The 21,465-nt window shown below is 38.3% G+C and overlaps 1 protein-coding gene across 3 annotated transcripts in view; it reads right to left on the bottom strand.

The window, feature by feature from the left end:
* The window catches only part of LPCAT1 (lysophosphatidylcholine acyltransferase 1), a 60,210-nt gene that overhangs the window by 3,306 nt on the left and 35,439 nt on the right, over positions 1–21,465 (bottom strand). For all 3 annotated transcript variants that reach the window (XM_057423063.1, XM_057423064.1, XM_057423065.1), the window contains 4 exons: positions 13,410–13,535; positions 6,719–6,872; positions 5,734–5,832; positions 3,413–3,551 (listed from right to left, as the gene is read on the bottom strand). In XM_057423063.1, the coding sequence (XP_057279046.1) occupies positions 3,413–3,551; positions 5,734–5,832; positions 6,719–6,872; positions 13,410–13,535 (518 nt within the window). The remainder of the gene's footprint in view (positions 1–3,412; positions 3,552–5,733; positions 5,833–6,718; positions 6,873–13,409; positions 13,536–21,465) is intronic.

Here is a 21,465-nt window from a genome sequence, read left to right as displayed (position 1 = left end):
TAGGTCAGCCCTGCTTCTGAACTGTTGCAAAGGGAGAAGTGGGGAAAATGAAATAAACAACTTAATTCTGCAAATAAAAAAGCATGCATCTAAAGTATTGGACCCTGTAACTGCAACAAAAGCTGAAGATGTTCAGGCTATGAAAAACAGCATTACCATCTTTGTTGAAAAACCTTTATGTACAAAAGGCTGATTGATCATGTAAATGATAAAGGCCTTCACGGAAAAAAAAAACACTACTTAAATGTTTGAAAATATATACAGCAAAGATTTTTAATGCAAGTTCAACTTTTTTTTTCTAACTGTAATCCCATAGCAAAGGATGTGATGTATCTGACCTTTTTCAAGAAAGGAAAGTAGAGTGCTCCTTTATATTTAGAATACTCAAAAGTGGTAGTAGTCATTTCTGGTAGAGCTCAGGAAGTAGACATTTTGGGTCTTACTGAAAGAACTCCCGAGGTTATTAAGGAGTATTCATCAAGCCTGTGCATAGCAGAGCCCAAGGAAAAGTGCCTGGATCCCATTTGCCTCATTTATCAGAAATGTGAGACAAGGTGATGGAGGAAGAATGAGCTATTTCAGCATTACTTCTAATCACAGGTCTCATCTTGGAGTCAAGCTTAAAACAATTGTGAAGCATGAGACTGGAGAAAAAGATAACCATAGTCATTTACTTGGGAAAAAGTAATTTTGCTTCCTAACCCTGCTAAAGGGAAAAATACAAAAAGAAAGACAGACCCCAAAGTGGAGTTCTTTAAGACTCCTGTGTTTTTGCATTAAGTATGCATATGTACAGTACAAACTTAAAGAGGTCTTTCTCCTGCCTTTGCAATACCCTCATAATACTTGATGCTCCTGACAGAAGCTCTGTGTTCATGAACCTCCTAGTTTTCGTTCCACCTCAGCCATGTAATTAATGTACACAAACTTAATAGGATAATCCTGTAGATAATACAGGCAGAGGTACTGCATTTTAAAGAACAAACACTTCTTCCTTCTCTCTCCAGTCATCCACAGAGGTATTCACAATACTGCAAATCCCCCTTTTCTTCTTATTACCATCAAGTAAGGCAGACTTCGGAACATTTTCACAGTCACCATTTGTCTATCAAGAACAGGTGGAGAGTATCCTAGAATTTGCAATGCCAACCTACAGAACCTATTCAAATTCTCCAGAAGCATATTTTAAGACTGAGAAATCATGCCTGTTTCCAGGTCACACTGAGCACAGCAGCTCTGGAATAAAGGTGTATCTAAGCAAGTAAGCAAACAGCACACTGCTTTAGAGAACTGATACACAGATCTTTTGACAACTAGTGTATTTTTAAAGATGTGACAAAAATCCAGACTTCTAACAATTCCAATCCAAGATTATCAGGCTAATTATACAATCTTGATTTTGCTGTTGGTCATTCTGTTTACCTGGACTTTTCCTTTGGGATGAGATCTCTGGCTTCAAGGACTCTGCTATATGTCCAGCAACTTAGGTTTGCTACTTTGGATTTTTTTGTTGTTGTTGTTCTTACAAGGAAGACTGAAGACTTAATATTCCTGCTTCACACTCCAACACACTAGAAAGAAGGAGCTTGTAAACAGAACCCTCTGCCATATGTGTCCAAAGTAATGTCAGTACTCTTTTACCAGATACAAAGTTCTGATTTCTTAGAACTTGACTGAATAACGCCTTCAGAAAAGGTGTAGTCTGAAAGTTTTCCACCTCTCCCTTCTCAGCATTTAAGTGCAAAAAACCGAGTATGTGGAGTCACATGCTTAGGAAAGGCAAGAGACTGGTTATTTATGGCAGGAATTTTGAAGGAAGAAATGCAATACCAAAAGTTTACTTTCATCTTCTAATTCTCTACCACAATAAACTAGACATTTATTCTCCCTATTAAGCTTTCATATATGTTAGAATCTCAGTGCAATGCTTGTAGTGTACAATGAGCATTTCTATAAGAAAAAGATCCAAGCAAAGTTTCAAAGAACTTATGTGACTACCATCATACTTTGTGTAGCCTCGCAGGAGACTACTCTTGACTACAGGAAATAAAACAGTGAAAATGAGAGTTAAGCACTACAATGTCCACTGCTGTGTCTCAGTGGTCCAGATTTTATTGTGACGAGAACACACCATGATCACGTAGGGAAAAGGGCAGACTTAAATGCAACTAAGTACTATTAAAGGTGAATATTCAATTACAAATTCTTTGCTAACTCACATGAACCAGCCTGAGTTCACCTGTACACTATTTCAAATTTAGCTATTCTCAAACAATGGAGCGTGCCAGAATTAGTATTCTGCTAGGCTTACCACCTTAAGATTCTGTGCTGGTATTTTTGAATATGGGGGAAGAGTTGAGTCACTGCTCAAATGAGTTCAGGGACAAGGAGCAACAGAGATAGGCAGGAAAAAGGCAATAGCATAGGATGCACCAGGAAATGCTGGGGACATGGCAGATCAGAGGTACAAAAAGGAGAGGGGTAGTATGCAGGAATCAAGGAGGCAGGAAATAGGGGAGGGCAGTGTCCACGATATTCCAATAATTAAAGTACTTCTGTAGTTGAAGATTTACATATATATTGCATGACTGAAACATAGAAATTATTAATGTAGGATTTACCAGCATTCATACCTTAATTTGTAAGATTTTTACAAATTAAACACATCCTGATTATCCTGAAGGAAAGCCACTAGGACATGGCATGTCATAAGCACTTCTATTGGAGATTTGTGTTATGTTGGCTATCAACAACTCAGTTCATACTTAAATGATGTAACTAAATTTAGAACCTTACTGCATAAATGATGAATAATCTGAAGTAACACTCAAGTACTTTAATTCACAGCATAATCTATTCACCCAGATCTCACCATTTTTAAATGCAACTTTCTCGCCTCTGTCTCACCTGCATTACAGGCTATACATATTGAGCAGCCTGGTTAATAGCCCCGTTTTGCCCCCACATACACTTGTGACTTATTTTCAAACAGGCTGAGAAATGATTATAGGAGCAGAAAGTATTATATCACTCTACATTCTGTAAGGGCAGAAATAGTGGGGAACAGATAAAAGAGACAAAGCAACAGGACAGAGCCAAGAGAGATTTCTTAAAGACATATATTCACATACATAGAAGTCACAGAATAGAACATTCTGAAAGAGATCGAGGTATTGCCTGACTTAATGTGTAAGGAAAACCTCTGAAAATATGCAAGCATCACATCTGATAAAGGGGAAACTCAATTTTTTCCAATGTAAATTTACTTTGTTTGCAGTGCTTTTATCATTATTAAAGTCAACAAGTCAACTAAAAATGGTAAAGTTTAGTACAATTGACTGGTTTGTGTATCTACATGAGTTCAGACAACTTTGGCATTTTGCGACAGCTCAGATCCACCTAAAATACTCACCATAAGTAATCTTTCCCTTTTCTTCTTCATCTACAGCTTTAAAAAGATGCGTAACATTAATCTGTGACACACCCATGGCAGTCTTCAGAATATAGGCTAAATCCTCTTCTGTTATAGTTCCATTTTCTGACTGGTACATCTATGAATCAAGGCAACAAGATAAATCACTGCATAACTGAATGCTAACTTCTATAAACAGCACCACGTAACTAAGTAGTTATGCAAAATTAAAGCTTGGTACTGGAAATTCTAGTCACTCTCACATTCAAGTGACCTACTAAGGATTTCTGATTAGTCTGGGTAAAAGATAGCATTGATTATTAGTTCACTTGTGTATTCTTAAAAAGCAAAGCTTGCTATGTTCAGAAAAAAAACCATATGTTTACATGCATAACCACCGGAATTTCAGCAGTATTCAGAGACAAGACAGTTTAACACTAACATGTCTTGCAGATGTGTAAATGAATAATTATTAGTCCACTGACTTATGTGCCTAAACTCCAAGAGAGTCAGGAGATACATGTAAAACATTGCGCTTTATCACTGAAAACAAATGACAAAGTGCTTTTCAAGAAATTGCACATGGCAGAGGACAGCACTTGTACCAAGCCGCACATTTATGAACTGGCTAGATCCTTCACTGGCTCCCAATAAACTGTGTGAATATCTCACTGTACACAAACCCAGGACAGGGGACAAGATTAAAAAAACCCCTCTCTTTCCATTTTTTCTAGAACACTGTGAGCAAAATTTCCTCAGCTCAATACTTTTTTTGATCCTTCCACTCACCACTAATAGGATAAAGCGTGCCATATCTGCTTCCCCTTGCTGAGCGCTTCACCTTTTTAATACATGCATAGAACTTCTTTGCAGTTCTACAGTTAACTTTATATTTTACTTTTATAAGTAAATTTTATACTTTTGAGGGAGCTCAAAATGGTGTATTATAAACTGTTCTATTAAATTTAGGTGCTTCCAAAGGAAAATAACTGTCCAATCTGAGCTTTTTTTCCCCTAAAATGGTAAAGTACATTGCACATTATGCATGATGACAGCTAAATCTTACTGAAATACTGTCCAAAAGCCACCTTCAAGTTTACTTTAGTCTTGTTCATTTTAATATAAAGACACAGAGTTGACCAAACAGCACCTGAGCATTTCTCTATGCCATTATATAGATCAAATGGAGTAAGGACAGAGACCTTTCTGCTTTTCCCTCAGAAGCAGCAGTAGGTTAACAGCTATTAGAGGCAGATTTTCCCAAATGTCTGTATGAACTAAATATTTTTGTTCCTTCCTCCTTTGTCAATCTTTTTTGATATTGACAAAAGGGTAAGAATGATAGATCTGGACACTAAACATTCACGGGAGCCTCATTTCTTTAACAAAACATAATTAAGAGAATAATACACTTATGCTGAAGACCTTGAAAACATCTACTCAGAAAATAAGGCTGCCAAGTAGAACCATGCAAGTGAATGTTCTCAATTCCATTCACTAATGAAGACAGCATCAAGATTTAGCACTTTTCAGTTTTAACAACACTAAAGGCACTAAAGAGTTCAAGGCAAAGGGAAGAGATGATGCAGGACGCAGCAGTTTGCATGCTGAAACAGAAATATTAAAGGAATTAACAAACAATAATTCAAGGTGTCAGACAAACCCACAGGAATGGCAAGCATTAAAGTATTGCTGCTGTCACTTTCCCAAAAAGCCTGCATTAACCATCTATGCTGATGCTATGACAAACCACTGAGGACAGAAGAACAAGATTAGGAGCACTTTTGGGAGGCATAAAGTCTGGGCAGAGACTGCAGGACTAACATAGAAGCATGGTTAAGCCTAAGAGGGAAGAAAATCTTAACAAGAAGATAAAAGGGGGTAAAAATAAAGCAAAACAAAACAAAGCAAAACCAGAACTCTATTAAGATGTAGGAAAAGTTTTTAAATATTTTACTAACTTGAAAAATGAAATTTGATTGAAACATTATAAAAAGTAGTAAGCACAACTCATTGGCCTTTAGTTTAGAGGAATAAATACAAAGGACTTCAGATTTTCAGCACGTTTCAATGTGCTGAGAAAGGATTCTACCAGAGGTCCACAGGGAGCAACTTCAAACTGCAGACTTCCATAATTCTACATAAACTTGCAGTGCATTCCCTCTGAACATGAACTCTTAATCTAATTTTCCATTACTGTTATTTTAAAATGTAATTAAGTATTAAAAGGGCATGTGAAACGAGCTTCTCTTAAGTCTAATGGCAGTATTAATAACTTCTAAAGGTAAGTAAACTACACAGAGGCTGAAAACGCTGCTTACCTGAAATGCCAACTGAATTGTTTCCAGAGTTTTGGATGGCTTGCAGACAACTGACAGAGCAATAACAAATTCCCGAATGTCAATTATGCCTTCTTCATTCTGTGAAGGAAAACCTCACCTCAAAATACTGCAATTTGTCTGAATGTTCATAAATAACCAACAGTTAACAAAGATGCAGAATATTCAGAAAGATCATTTACAGTTACATATGCCACCGCAAAGAAGCCTCACTGAAATGGAATTCTATGTCAGGGCAAGACCTTAGGTCACCAAAGCTCTGCAGAACCTTTTCAGAGTCTCAGTCAGAAGTGATAATTCAAATCTTTTTGGAAGACAGTGCTGCTACTGTCACCCTTCACTTGCATATTTAAGATTTTTACATTAAACCATCTGAATTACCAGGTAGAAATTAAAAATGGAGAACCACAACGCAAGGTAGCCTAATTTAATCCCTGAACACATGACATCTGTTCTTCGGTCTAAGAGAGAACCCTGTGCACATATCCACCTCCTGCTCCAATCAGCACCTCATCCAGATAAAGATAATAGTCGTTTCCCTATTCTGACTGACTGCCTGATGAATGAAGAACTGGCTCATCTGCCAAGTTCCTAGGTCCTTCAGGTTTCAGACACCCTAGAAGAACAAATTATTTATTTACAAGGTTAAGTAAAATAACAGCTAATAGGCACTGCATTCAGTTGCAACAAGCAGCGGCAAAGATTTCTTCCTCTTCATATTTTGCATTTAAAATCAGTTTTGTCCAGCTGATGCTTCTTTTAACTTCTACCTCAGTGAATCCTTTATTTACTTGATAACAGGTGCTCTTACTTTGCTGGCAATGGAATGCAGTAGGCAAATAATGTGGCGAAGTGCTCAAAAGCACCAGCCCAAATCAAACCTCTATGAACTCAACTGGAACTGAATTAGGCTAAAGTAAAGTTTACTTTAAGTAGTAGAATTTTTAAACATGATGTTGCTTCTTACCTCATCAAAAAGTGCAAACATACTTTCTAGTGTCTGTGAAACTGGAAATTCCAAGTATGCTGAAAATTCTTTAAGATCAATCTTTTCTTTTTTCATTTTCATGGCACTTGCAGCATATTTATCAAGATCATCTTCAAGTGTTTCTGGCTTCAGCCTAGAAAGAGTATTATTTTTGCACATTTTAAAAATAAACCCGATTTTAACAATACAAAATTCAATATACCAAGTGAAATAGTGGATGATATTGCTGTAAAACATTACAAAATCTAGAATCATAATTACTAAGCAACATGATAAAATAATGTATTAGTAATGTAATTTTAAAATTACAATTAGTTCTTAAACTGTATCGGAAATTACTGCAAGGTTTTAGGAACTCTAGTCTTAAACTTGTGCTTTTCATTCTACCTTGGTAACTGCTATTCTACCTTGGTAACTGCTATTCTACCTTGATTACTGCTTGTAAGCTGTTCAACATGGACAAGAAACACCACCATTATTAGAACTAGCTAATAAATATCAGGCATGATGTGGGTGGGATTTAGGTCACCTGAATATGGCTGTATTATAGGACAGTAACATAAACCAATTAAGCTTCCAAATTTACTAATGTCTCTGAACAGGAAGGACCTGATGCATCTTGCCTACAATAAATCAGGGATTACATAATAGAGATTATACGGCTAATCCTGTTTGCCAGTCCCCGTTCTTCACATTCAGTCTGGAGCTGGACACCATTATGAGGTGACCCAAACAAAGTTATAGCAGTTTATATAGCTACAGAAATTTCCCCAGTGCTTCTGATTACAAAACCAGATTCTGACTGATGAGTGAATGAATGGCAGAGATCTACTGCATGGTACTGCAGCATGGTTGCTGGTTCTTTTTGTTTGGGGTTTTTTTTGCCATCCTCCCCACCCTCAATTCAAGCTTCCTGTTTCTGTTCTGTGAAATGAAGTCTTACTACGAATATGATATATGGTTCTCTTAGTACGTGGGGAAAAGGAAATTCCCTCCCTACTACAGCAGCAATGAAATCTTGACTAGCAGGTTTCCTCTGAACTGATTTAGAGGACATCCAAGCATTCCAGTCTGAAGACAAAAGAGACCAATATATTCTTTTGCAGTATTATTCTGCAGTTGCCTGATTTGCTGTTTGCTGCTGCAGACAAGGAAAAGCAGTTATTTACAGAACTCATAAGCTCACTCCAGAATTGTTACCAGACTGCAGATGGGACTCATCAGCAGCTTCCTCTCAATGACAAGAATGAATAAAATACTTAATATCAGCATTCTCAGGAGCTTCTGAGAAAAGATAAGAGCATTTCTGATAGGAAGATTATCTGATACATCAGCCCCAGACCATGATCACTTCTTGAAATGAGCCTTCCTAAAAATTACTGCTTTTAAGCAAAAACACAACTACCATGCTTTCTGCCATTACTTAAATGACATGTCAAAGTTTACTAACTAAACAATGCGAAGCACAGTAATTCTAAATTATAAGAGCCAAACATGCAAGAATTCTTCCAGAGACCCATGGTCCCTACAGAATATTCATATGTTCTCCATCCTGGCATTAAAGCACCTATCTTAAGTTTTGGTCCCTAGACAGTATAAAAAGAGCAGCAGAATACTTCTCTGCAGAAATTCATTTTCCATGATCAGGCAGAGAAGCAGCAGGAACAATGACAAAGAAAACCATGGAGGCTTCAAGATGCACGAACAACCCAGCTTCCCACATGCAAGGTTACACGTAAGAAGTCTCCACAGATAATACAACCCCACTGTAGTAGCCGAAATGGATTGTAACTGTATCATAGAATCATAGAATGGTTAGGGTTGGAAAGGACCTTTAGATCATCTAGTTCCAACCCCCCTGCCACGGGCAGGGACACCTCACGCTAAATCATATCACCCAAGGCCTCATCCAACCTGGTCTTCAACACTGCCAGGGATGGAGCATTCACAACCTCCCTGGGCAACCTATTCCAGTGCCTCACCACCCTAACAGGACTTTCCTCCTTATATCCAATCTAAACTTCCCCTGTTTAAGTTTTAACCCGTTACCCCTTGTCCTTTCACTACAGTCTCCAATGAAAAGTCCCTCCCAGCATCCCTATAGGCCCCCTTCAGATACTGGAAGGCTGCTATGAGGTCTCCATGCAACCTTCTCTTCTCCAGGCTGAACAGCTCCAACTTCCTCAGCCTGTCTTCACACGGGAGGTGCTCCAGTCCCCTGATCATCCTCGTGGCCCTTCTCTGGACTTGCTCCAACAGTTCCATGTCCTTTTTATGTCGAGGACACCAGAACTGCACACAATACTCCAGCTGAGGTCTCAACGAGAGCAGAGTAAAGGGGCAGGATTACGTCCTTCGACCTGCTGGTCACGCTCCTTTTGATGCAGCCCAGGATACGGTTGGCTTTCTGGGCTGCAAGCGCACACTGCCTGCTCATGTGCAGTTTCTCATCAACCAACACCTCCAAGTCCTTCTCCACAGGGCTGCTCTGAATCTCTTCTCTGCCCAGCCTGTAGCCTGGGATTGCTCTGACCCAGGTGTAGGACCTTGCACTTGCCATGGTAAAACTTCATGAGGTTGGCATCAGCCCACCTCACGAGTGTGTCGAGGTCCCTCTAGATGGCATTCCTTCCCTCCAGCGTATCAACCGAACCACACAGCTTAGTGTCATCGGCAAACTTGCTGAGGGTGCACTCAATCCCACTGTCCATGTCAGTGACAAAGATGTTAAACAAGATCGGTCCCAACACTGATACCTGAGGGACACCACTCGTTACTGGTCTCCAACTGGACATTGAGCCATTGACCACAACTCTTTGTGTGCGGCCATCCAGCCAGTTCTTTATCCACTGAGTGGTCCATCCATCAAATTGATGTCTCTCCAATTTAGAGACAAGGATGTCATGTGGGACAGTGTTGAACGCTTTACACAAGTCCAGGTAGGTGACATCAAGTGCTCTACCCCTGTCCATCAGTTCTGTATGGATGTAGGATGAAGACAGCTGGCAACTGAATCCTCCCTTAAGATAAGCCACTACTGACATAGAATATGCAGGCTAACATCTGTCTCTAAATCAGAGACATTTGATTTGCAATGAACTGACTCAAAATTCATCTTCTAGTACTGAGAGAGTACTTGTTTTATGAGGTAGTATTTGAGACTTGTGAAATGATCTCTTCACCAGCCAACTAAGTCTGAAAAGCTAAAGTCTGAAGGCGAAAACTTGCACAAAAAGTAGCATGGCTTACCATGAATCTTACAGACATATCTTGTGGTTTGCGTTTCGTCAATATAGAGAAAGAGATGCAAGACAATCTCAGGAGTCAGTGGATCAGTGAGACAAACTTACTGCTTCAGCTTGAGTATGACTGCACTGTACATCTGGTAATCCAAGGTGGGCTAACTTCCTTCTAGCCCTTTCAGAATCGGAAAGTAATTGATGTCTGGATGACTATGACCTACTGAACATCTTCCTAAGCCAAATGTCCCAAATCCCACAGTAGGTTCTGAACCAATCTGTGAAATAGTTTTGAGTGTCTCAATGCCTTTAAAATTGTTACTTTTAGTCCAATAGAGACTATAAAAGCTAGAAAGCCAACAGAGATGCCTTTGCTCATGAAATCATGCTTCTTTGCCTAATGGCTTCCATGCAGCATCTAGGCTTTACAATACATAACATTATTTGCTGCTGTGGCATTTGGCTTCATTTTTTAGGCCAATGCGCACTAGAGAGAACCAAAGGTCATTCTGAGTCCCTGAAGATGGAAAGCACATTTTTCAAGATTAACAGCTCTAAATCCTTTACAGCAGACTTCACAAGGAAAACCAGATCCCTGAAGGTAGGGTATTTTCAGCATAATTACCACTATTTTTAGCCAGTGAGATGTCTTACCTCCTTAAAGCTAGTTTTAGCTGCATTTGACTATTTGAAAACAAACTCCTTTCTTGCACGCTGAGAACCTGCCAAAAACCTTCTAGTGTCTCTCAGAGCTGGAAGTTGCATAAGAACAGCTGGATCCTGTAGCTAGTAACTGTAAGCTGCAAGCTCAGAGAAAGATGCCCTAAGCCAGAAAAGCACAATACATTCAGTTCTACGTATGCTGGTGCAGTTCCGTGCTACTTCTTGGCATAGTGGAGAAAGGATGCTGAACAGCTGCAAAACTGACCTTCCAAATACTCTGGAAAACCCTGCCTTGATCCACAGGGCAGGGACTATCATGGTTGGTATTTGCTATGTTACATCTGATCTGTGATCACCTCCTGTAATGGACAGTATTGATCTGATCATGAATACAGATGGACAACATCCTCCAGAGGCTTACTCTTGTTATAGATCTCTGAACACTCAGGCTCAAGAAAGCAAAGGAAGTAATTAAAGATCCAAAAAGAACTCCAAAATAAATTGCTGCCCATTGTTAAAGACAAAAAGACAGAGATGAGACCTAATTATACTGTATTAACATTTTCTGAATGAGAAGATATCTGAAGAAGTCTTTCTTAAGATGCAAAGTCCAAACAAGCTTCAATGTCTCAAACATGGCAATAAATCCAGTCAAAGTAGATGACTGCTTTAAACAATGGCGGAATTAACTGTGGAATAAACAATCAAATGAAGCAGAATATTTACAATGTATAAAAGCTACAATAAAGACTACATACAGCATAGCGATCAGCATATTATTCAGACACAGATTACCAGGCTCAACAGAAGCATAAGTGCCTGAGGACTAACAAACGCAGAATCTGAGAACATGAGACAATGATCAATTGATCTCATTGGTACAGCAGTCATTTTACCACAGGGCTCAGCAGGAGACAGATGAGTTTCAGCCAGCTGTGACCCAGCAGCTGTACAGCTGTGTTAACAGAGCCCAAGAACTTAATTAGATGAAGCATGAGAACTTGCTGCTGTGGCTGCATGGCTTCTGGATTGGACCCCATCCAGCTGAGCACAAAGCAAGCAAATTTTACAGACAATGTTAATGAACTCTGTAGATACACAATGTGAATAGAAATAACTATCCAATATAGCAAACTGAGGTATAACTTGATTCCAAAGAACCTAAAACAAAAACAAGTCTGGATTTGCCTTACTATAAACTCTTGCATTTAAAACTCGATGTTACCTTGAAGGTACATTATTGCTTAAAGCCAAGTATTAAGACTAGATGCAAAATCCATTTGATAAAATGTATTGTTTCAGTTATTTAGGGATGTGAATGGATGATCTTAATGCCTCCCTGGCCTCAAAACCTTTGAAGAGGCAGCAAAATGACTGCATCACCATCAAACATGCATTAGAAATGAAGTCATATTACAATCTTCACCTAATCATGCCAGAAAAGTACCATCATAATAGCCCTTTTACTGGCACATACTCAAATCAAGACAACGTACTGTTTTATCAATGTACAATTACTCAAACCAGACAGAGAAATTTTGGGTTGTGGGAAACCTCACTCACAAATGCACGCAATATTTTTGGAGGCCAAAACAAAAACCCAGAAAAGCATAATTTGAAACAACAGCTTTAAATTGAGCAAACAGAAGCCAGACAATTTAATGAGAGGATTAAACTGAATCCCAGGATTACTGACTGCATAAGAAGAGGCAGGGGTGTTTGGGTTGTTTGTTACTTTTTTTTTTTTTGCTTTTTTTCTTAGTACTGTAAATTCAGAGCCTTTGGAACAAAGCAAGAATCTTTGCTTTCCCTTAGAAGTTTCTCCTATTCTACCGAAAGTCCTATCAGATGAAGGTCCTGACAGAAAATTACAGTATGCTTGTCACCTGAATGATTAATGCTGTCCTACATTATTTTCTCCAATAGATATCTCTTCTTTTTTTTTTCCCATTTACGTACACAGGATGGAAAATGAAAGACAAATTAATAAAAGGAAATAAAGTACAGAATGGAACCATGAAACTGCACTCGCTACTTTCAGGTGAGGAGAAAAAAAAAATGGAAAAGGGTGTTTGTATATTAAAGCGGTTAATAGGATGAGGCTGTAAATTCAGTCAGTGGAGAAATAGGAGAAAAGCTGGAAAACAGCAATCTACTATTTGGCTTTTCACTCTTTGTTGAGCCTTTTCTGAAAGGTAAAGCCAGAGGGAACTGACACCGAGAAGAGAGGAACCACACTGCACACACTAACCTACAGTTTCATTAGAAAGTCCATTTAGCAGTAATCTACTCAAAAGATCAACCACTGCTTTGTGCTTCTTGAGAAGAGGTGACCCCTCTGCCCTCACTATTATAACGTTACTCCACTCACAAGACTTGTATGGCACCACTGCTCTCTTTTCATTGTGTCACAGGGAAGGGCAACTGACTTAACTATATCAAATATCAGGAATCCCACAGTATTCTAGACACTCTTCAGGAAGTGTCTTTGATATTTGCTCAGGAATGAACACTTCAGACACACTCTGCTCACTTGAAAGAGTGTAGAAATAAAATGTTATGACCTATGCTACTCACGAGGATCTAGGGGTGGCGCTCGTAAGTGGAGATCAATATCGGTTTAATTTTGCATTAGTGTTTCCCTGATTGTAACAGAAAAACATTCCATATATATCCATAATGCAGTATTGTTATATGAAGGGAAAAACTATATAAACATAGATATATAGTAAATATGCATCTTACATATAAATATCGTATATGCTCACCCAAGGCTTCTTACAAGTTTTGCAAATTCTAAAAGACACGTGTCCGAAGGCAGACGAAGTTGTCCTTCAGCCAAAGCTAACTGACAGTCTTCAAATGTATAGTCTGTCACTGAAACTCCCAACGCCCTTGAACAAACCAAAGAAACACAGTAAGCAGGATAAGCTGAGAAAACCGAGTAGAATCATTACTTACTTAAGCAAGAAATCCTGTAATAATTATGCTCTTTATTCTGAAGAGCCATAATGAAGAGCCCATAAAAGAAGGTTCACATACAAAGAATGAAATATGGTACTCTAGCCATTACAGAACATCTATTTTTGCTTTACAAATACATGAAAATATAAAAGAACACAAGGGAAAATACAGGCAAAGACTTTCAGTTTCCTTAATATTTTCATAGAAGTGAATAACAAGGGTTTCAAAATTACACACCTAGAACAAAAAATACATATTTACTAATAAATATTTATATTAATACTACATTAACATTAATAAATCAATAATCACCTGAGCAGAACAACTATCCCCTTCAGGTAATACTGAAATTACACAATAGGCAAAATTTCTCTATAAAGAGTGGCTAGAACATAAAGTATAAAAGCAAGTAACTTCCAAGGAAACACAAGTTATTTTTAACTGTATGACATAAGAAGGGTAGAAGAAAAAAAACCAAACTCCCAAGCTTCCATATGCCAAACAATTAAGTATTCATTTTTCCTTTTCTTCTAACTTGATGCTCTTTATTAAGCATCACCAGCTTAATAGCAGCACCAACAAGCAGTCTAATGAAGCCTTCACAACTTTTCTTGATTTACCTTTATTCTTTTTATCTACAGGTTTTCTACCTTACTACAACCACCTTTTTCCATCTCTGAAGTTACTATACAGTAATGGCAAGATTGATACAAAATCCTAAATGCCATATTCGTTTTGGCTTTGACAAAAATCCTGCATTGAATTTTACACTTTATTATGGACATTTTGACCTGTAATGGCAGTTACCTCTCATGCAATAACCACTTAATTTATGTTAAGTAGCCTCTTTCCCAGAATCTTATTATAAGGCCTTTGAATGTCAATGTTAACAACATAAGCCAGTTCTCTTTTATCCACTGACTAATTGTCAAATTTCAGGAATTCTAATATATATTAAAACATGAACTTAACATTAAAGCTACTGATTAGGGTTTCTCTCTTTAAGGCTGAGAAAGTCAAATATTCAGGAAGAACAGCTCACTAATACATATGCAAGCCCCAAAGTACCAAATACGTTAAATAATTAGATCACATAACTGCAGAGTCATAGAATGGTCTGAGTTGGAAGGGACCTTAAAGATCACCTGGTTTCACCCCCCTACCAAGGGCAGGGACACCTTTCACTAGGCCAGATTGCTCAAAGTCATGTCTAACCTGGCCTTGAACACTGTCATAGCTATTTTTCTTTAAGCTAGTTATGAATAAACCAAGGACATACAGCATAGTGATTTTGGATGAACAGCTTCTCCCTTGCAAGAAGAAAAAACAAACAGAAAGGAACAAACAGAAAAAAACAAAAAGATAGGGGTACATAGGAAAGGCATCTTAAAATCCTGAAGACTGCTGAAGACTAGATCACCTCATACAGGTGATTGTAAGCAATTAAAGTCAGTTCCTTCAAATTTTTCACTTCTTTATCTGTTCCTGTTTCATTATTCTAGTCGTTCTAACAGTGTTCTAGTAATAGCTGTGAATCAGTAAACCAACTTAATGGAATGGACAAGATATTCTTGTGATGCCATTTTATGGTTACCATAGTAATGAATGTTGCATAAACATGTTGTGGTTTAAACCCAGCATCACACCCCTCCACTTTGCCCCCCTCCAGGGTGGAATGGAGGGATGGGAAGGAGAATCAGAAGAATGCAAAATCAATGGGTTGAATAACTAAAGAACAGCTTAATAAGTAAAATATAGTGATGATAGGAAGAATACCAACAATAACAACAATGGTGATAATACGAAACAACAAGAGAACAAATGAAAGCTCAGAAAATACAATACAATTGCTCACCACCCATTAACTGATACCCAGCCCAACCTGAGCAGCAATCTGCGCCTTCCAGGTAACTCCCCCGACTTTATATACTGGGCATGACGTGCTGTGGTACGGAATACCCCTTTGGCTAGTTTGGGTCAGGTGTCCTGTCTGTGCTCCCTCCTGGCTTCTTGTGCCCCTCCTCACTGGCAGAGCATGAGAGACTGAAAAGTCCTTGATCAGGGTAAGCGCTGCTTAGCAACAACTAAAACATCGGTGTGTTATCAGCATTGCTCTCAAGCTAAAGCCAAGACAGAGCCCTGCACCAGCTACTAGGAAGAAAAACAACTGTTACAGCTGAAACCAGAATAAAAATCCAGATGAACTCCCACATGCTGCAGGGATTTAAATCCAAGTTCAACCTGACTTAGAGATCAAGTATTGCAGGTCTTGTCAATTATTATGTAATAGGCTATTCAATATAGTTTTGTATCATACGATATGACATCATTGATTTTGCGTTGTATACTACTAACTTTCTTTGGGAAAAGGGGTGGATGAAACAAGAAGCATCTATCCTGCCAGTTAAGATTATTTCCTAGTCCCTTCTTTTGTACTCTGTGTGGACTAGATCATCCTTAGAAATTTCCCTGTAAACTGTCAGTGAAGTAGCTGAACTCCTAGGGCAGCAAGGACACACTATAAGGTCTTCCATCCACAGTGGCTTAAAGAATGTGGTAACAACTAAAGATCTTGCCCAGTCAGGCACAGTACGCTAGATTTCATCAGATTTTAAGGCATAGCACACAACAGAAATACAGGAACCTAATGGTGATCAGCTGAAGCCTAAGGCAACTACAGAGAAAAGGGGAAACTGGCTAAAAATAAGTTAAAAGAAGAAACTGAAAGGATAAAGTGCTCATTTGTGGTACAAAAGGGGAAGTGACAAGACACTTAAAAAAAGATCCTGAAAGGGGAAAAAAAAAAAAAAAAAATCCAGTAAGACTCAGCAGCTGATTAAAGGCGGCAATTAGAACAAAAGACCTCCGTTTTTAAACAAACTCCACATGGTCTCTCAAGGAAAACAGACAGACAAGTTAAAACATAGCCATAAGGTGGCAAGGCAAAGCAAGAAACAGTAACTTGTTGAAACTAAAAGCTAGAAGCTTTTCAAACACATCAAAAGCAAGATGACTAAGAAAGATTAGGCCGCTCAACCTAGGGGGGGAGGTCAGAATCCTGACTGACTGTCATCCAGAAACAATGCCAGATTTAAATAACTTCTCCAAAATAATGGTCCCCACACATGTTGAAGGAGCCTAGCCAAACACAAATTAACAACAAACACACAAACAAACCCCAACAAACAATCTAACCCAAGCTTATGATAGAGAACAAATTCCACACAAAAGCAGGGATCATCTTAGACTTGGTCAAACCATAACGGGAAAAAACAAACTTCATCTTTTACAGCGGTATGCAACCCTTCAAGAATGAGATGTATTTGGACCAGACTTCAAGTGCTTATCAGTACAGAAAAATTCCCACTACAATTAATGCCTGCCTACATGCATGCCTGGTGTCAACACATACACAAAACAGGTTTGAGAAGGTTAAAAGCATCTTCCCTTTCTCACTGATGGCAATTTTCCAGCCTTTGGACTTCCAAAAAAAAAGCAAAATAAATTGAAACAGTGTGTTTCTATATGCATCCAAGCTTTCAAAAACTTTTGCTCACAGTCAAGTGCTGTCATAGGATCAACCAAGGCCAGATAAATTAAGAGTTCAGTGGGCTCTTCAGTTTAACACAAAATGACCTTGATTTCAGCTCAGAATATTGAAGAAACTGAAGCTGGGGAGCATCTGAAGTTCATTATTTGTGCTAACAGTTGTTTATTTTTCAATTTCTTAGAAAAAAGACTGGCGTACTAAGAGTTCACTGTAAAGCCTGAGTGCAACTGCAACCAACTTATCTCAAGGGCAATCTTTCTCTACTTCAGTTCAACTGCTAGAGGAAAAAAAATCATTTCAATTTGAGATGCAACTTGCAAGTGCAACCTGATGCTTTTAATAAGCTAGGAACATAACAGCTTTTCCCATCTCTTCGTTTACAAGCACTTTTTTCCCCTCTTTTCTACTGCTCCTGCTTTCACAGTCAGTTAACCCAAGCCTAGCCTTTTTACTGCTCAGCAATTTTTATTTGGCCAGATGTGCGCATCTGTCTTGACATAGCCTGAGACTTTTTGCCTTCCCTACCTTCCCTGACATGCTGGCTATTTACCTTTCATAGTATCACACTACATGAAATCCCAAAGTCAGGAAGTCTCTTCAAAAAAATAAAACCAAATCAAAACCCAACAAAAACCCGAAAGCCTCCTGCATACTCAATCTGTCACACACAACAGTTGTACTTGTTATAGCCTGACTTCTCACACCAAACAACTCCTATGTCTAACACTTGTGCAGTCACAATATAAAAATAAGTGATCAACGTTCTCATATTCTGCATACCAATCCACTATGCATGCAAAATTCTGATCATAAAACAGAATGTGACTGCTGGCAATACTATGCAAAGTGAGAGAAAATAGTACAGGCAATATTGTGACATTCTGATCTATGCTTCAACAAAAACATTTACAAAACGTTTTATACTGTTAATGACCAGATCTGTAAACTAATCCAGAAAATATTCCACAGGCTACTCACGAAAAAAAACACTCCTTTAAATCAGGCATCATCTTTACAGGGTGTGGAACACATTAAAAGGCTATCAAACTTGGTATTGCTACTTCACTATCAGGTATTTTGGAAAAAGACATGGTGGAGGGCCACGAGGATGATCAGGGGACTGGAGCACCTCCTGTATGAAGACGGGATAAGAAAGTTGGGGCTGTTTAGCCTAGAGAAGAGAAGGCTGCGTGGAGAACGCACAGCAGCTTTCCAGCATCTGAAGGGGGCCTATAAGGATGCTGGGGAGGGACTCTTCATTAGGGACTGTAGTGATAGGACAGGTTAAAACTTAAAACAGGAGAAGTTTAGATTGGATATAAGGAAGAAGTTCTTTATTCTAAGGGGGGTGAGGCACTGGAATGGGTTGCCCAAGGAAGTTGTGAAGGCTCCATCCCTGGCAGGGTTCAAGTCCAGGCAAGACAGAGCCTTGGGCAACAGAGTCTAGTGTGAGGTGTTCCTGTCCATGGCAGGGTGGTTGGAACTAGATGGTCTTAAGGTCCTTTGCAACCCTAAATATTCTGTGATTCTATGACAAATAACCCAAGCTTCCAACAGTCATCTGTATAGCAACTTCCTGAACCAGAGAATATTTGTACCACTGTATTGTAGAATCACTGACAGACCAATTTTTTTTACAATATATCCCATCTCTGATTAATTCCTTTAATGTATCTGGTAGTGAATGCTACAATTATGTACATGTTTTCAAGAGTATTTCCATCTGCTTTCAGTTGATCTACTGCTGAGTGTTTTCTCTTTCCTTACTATGCATTTCTAGAACATCATGATTTCACTGACCTTCACAACAACCCTCCACTTTTTGATTTCTTTTTCTTCTTTCACAAAGCTGAATAGCTTTCATCTATTTAGTTTTGGAAGGCCAGGGTAAACAGCCCCTTTACTCTCCCTGAATTACTTCTACATTGTCCAACCAAACGAAGGTCCAGGCCTAAGAGTCTGGAGGTCACATCAAGATACAGTCTTTCACGACGGTTTAATTTTCAGACAGAAAAGGGAACTGTTAACAGCTGCATTTATCCATTGTGTTAAGAAAATGGATTCTGTAATGTTGGCCTTGGAGGCGTGTACATCACAAATCTTCAAGGAGTAAAAATGAAGCAAGATCTTTGTGTTGTCAGCATTCAACATTCTAGTTCAAACCAGACTGCTGCAAAACAGCACTTAACTTTAAAAAATTATTTCTTCCTTGAGAGAATTAACTTAGCAAGAAGCTGCACAGAGTTAACCCCGTTTAGTAACTACGCTTGCCGAACTGCCAAAAAGCCTTCACAGAAACAAAGACTGCACAATGTGGTTCTCATCTCCATTTTTGTATATGGCCTGAAACTTAAACAAATGGATGCTTTTTAAGTCCAGCACTTCAGTAACTGCACTTATGTTGATCCTCATGCCTTTGATAATATGATCAAAATGACCAGAAAGCATTGGCATAGAGCACAGCAGTTTTTCCAAAGCTAAATCTAACTGGTCACCAACAATAACAACAAATAGCCATGACAGACCAGTAAGCTACTGAAAATCTACATCTTCAAGGCTATTCTTCAGCAGCTGGCATTACCATGTCACATATAGTGATCAAGATCACATTCCGATACTGTCAGAGCCTGCAAGAAAAAAAGACCTGATTTTGACTTAAATAGAAGATGACAGAAGATAAAATGGACACAGGAGACTATTTGTAATATCTTTTGACTTCACCAGCATGCTGGAAAAAAAAAGAATTTACTTCTCTTTTGAGAAAGATAAACAAAAACATAATGTTCATTTGCCAAACTGATAAAGAGTTACTGCTTTTAACAGTATGACATGCTCCAAAAACGGGAAATGATCTTGACAAGGACTGGGCAGAGAAAACATAAAACAGATGTTTTCAAGTTCCATGTCTAACACACTGCACTTTAACTGAATAGCATGTATTTAAATGTTTGTGTAAATGGAGAAGAAAAACAAAGTTATCAGAAAAATGCAAACCAGACTACGACATTTTGGTATTTCTGCAGGAAGTCTGCCTTTCTGGGCTCACCACAAAAGAAACTCAAAACTCCTGGCTACTGTTGCATCTGCAGCTATGCCAAGTTCTAACACCAGAAAGAGCAGAGAAATGAAATGCTCAAATCAGAGATGCTGACAGAACTTCACCTGAGGTGCTTACGGTTTTGAAAAAGAAAGGGGCAAAGATGTCCAGCTTCCATCAGGTTCCAGTCTAAATATTTGAAAAATGCATTAAAAAAGCTGAACAAAGTTGCAATATTTTAACTGTATTTTTTCTTAAACTGTACAATCTAAACCATATTCTTCTGTTCTGAAGACAGTCTCTAAGAGAAACTAAAACAGAAGCAAAAAAATTGTGCTTACATGTCATTAAGTGACCAACAGGCCTGTGTATAATTACCTAAGCAGCTTACCTCTAATTATGGGTGAGGTTACTTCAGACTTGCACAAAAGAGCCTGCACTGCAGATTTTCACTTAGCTGCCTGCACTACCACTGGCTTATTTGTATACAAAATGAATAATGCTAAGTACATGCAACTAACTAAAAGCTGAGCAACTGACGTACTCCTTTTAAATATATTTCATTTCTAATGCATAGTAAGGTAACCAACAAATTTTGTTTTGCAAAATGGGAGTGAAAAAGTTACCTACTTTCTCATTAAAAAGAAAAAGGAATAAATATGAAGAGTGACATAACTCATTACTAGCTGAGAATAGTAAAATTGCCGAGGCAAAAAAGCTGTCATACGTAATAAATACATAAGAAAAAAATTAAGATTACATGTCTCATGAATAAAATTAAGTACTTTCCAACACTTTAACAATGAGAAATTTTTAGAAATAAATACTTGTGATGGCAAGATCAGATCATTTGTCCCTCCTAATTCTAGAAAATCAGGGATTGAAGCCCCAAGCCTACACACTGACAAATTTATAACACTACTGTAGTCCCAGTAAATCTTAACTAGAAAATACCTAGAAGAAACAGTAAGTGCTGAAATTAATAAACATGAATTATTGTGATCCGTTTAATCCTATCAATGTAAGGTGATAACAGCTCACACACAGAAAGACCAAAATGTTGATTTTGCAATTTTAAGTAAAACTTACAAAAGTGAGCCAACATAACATTTATTTACATGGTGTGACCTACTAGCATGGTCGTTTCAGAAATTTATTACAAAACAGAACAAAGTGAATTAAAACTCAAGATACCACCAAATTTTATTTGTTTTAAAGAGAGAACCTGAATGGACTATTGCCAAATTTAAAAGCACTCAATGTTTTCAGTGAT

This window comes from Pezoporus wallicus, unplaced genomic scaffold (assembly GCF_028554395.1).
Source record: "Pezoporus wallicus isolate ANWC-B61680 ecotype Strahan unplaced genomic scaffold, APGP_CSIRO_Pwel_v1 contig_749, whole genome shotgun sequence".
NCBI classification, from domain to species: domain Eukaryota; kingdom Metazoa; phylum Chordata; class Aves; order Psittaciformes; family Psittacidae; genus Pezoporus; species Pezoporus wallicus.
Note: the sequence above shows the minus strand (reverse complement) of the source record. Positions and strands in the feature narration are given on the sequence as shown.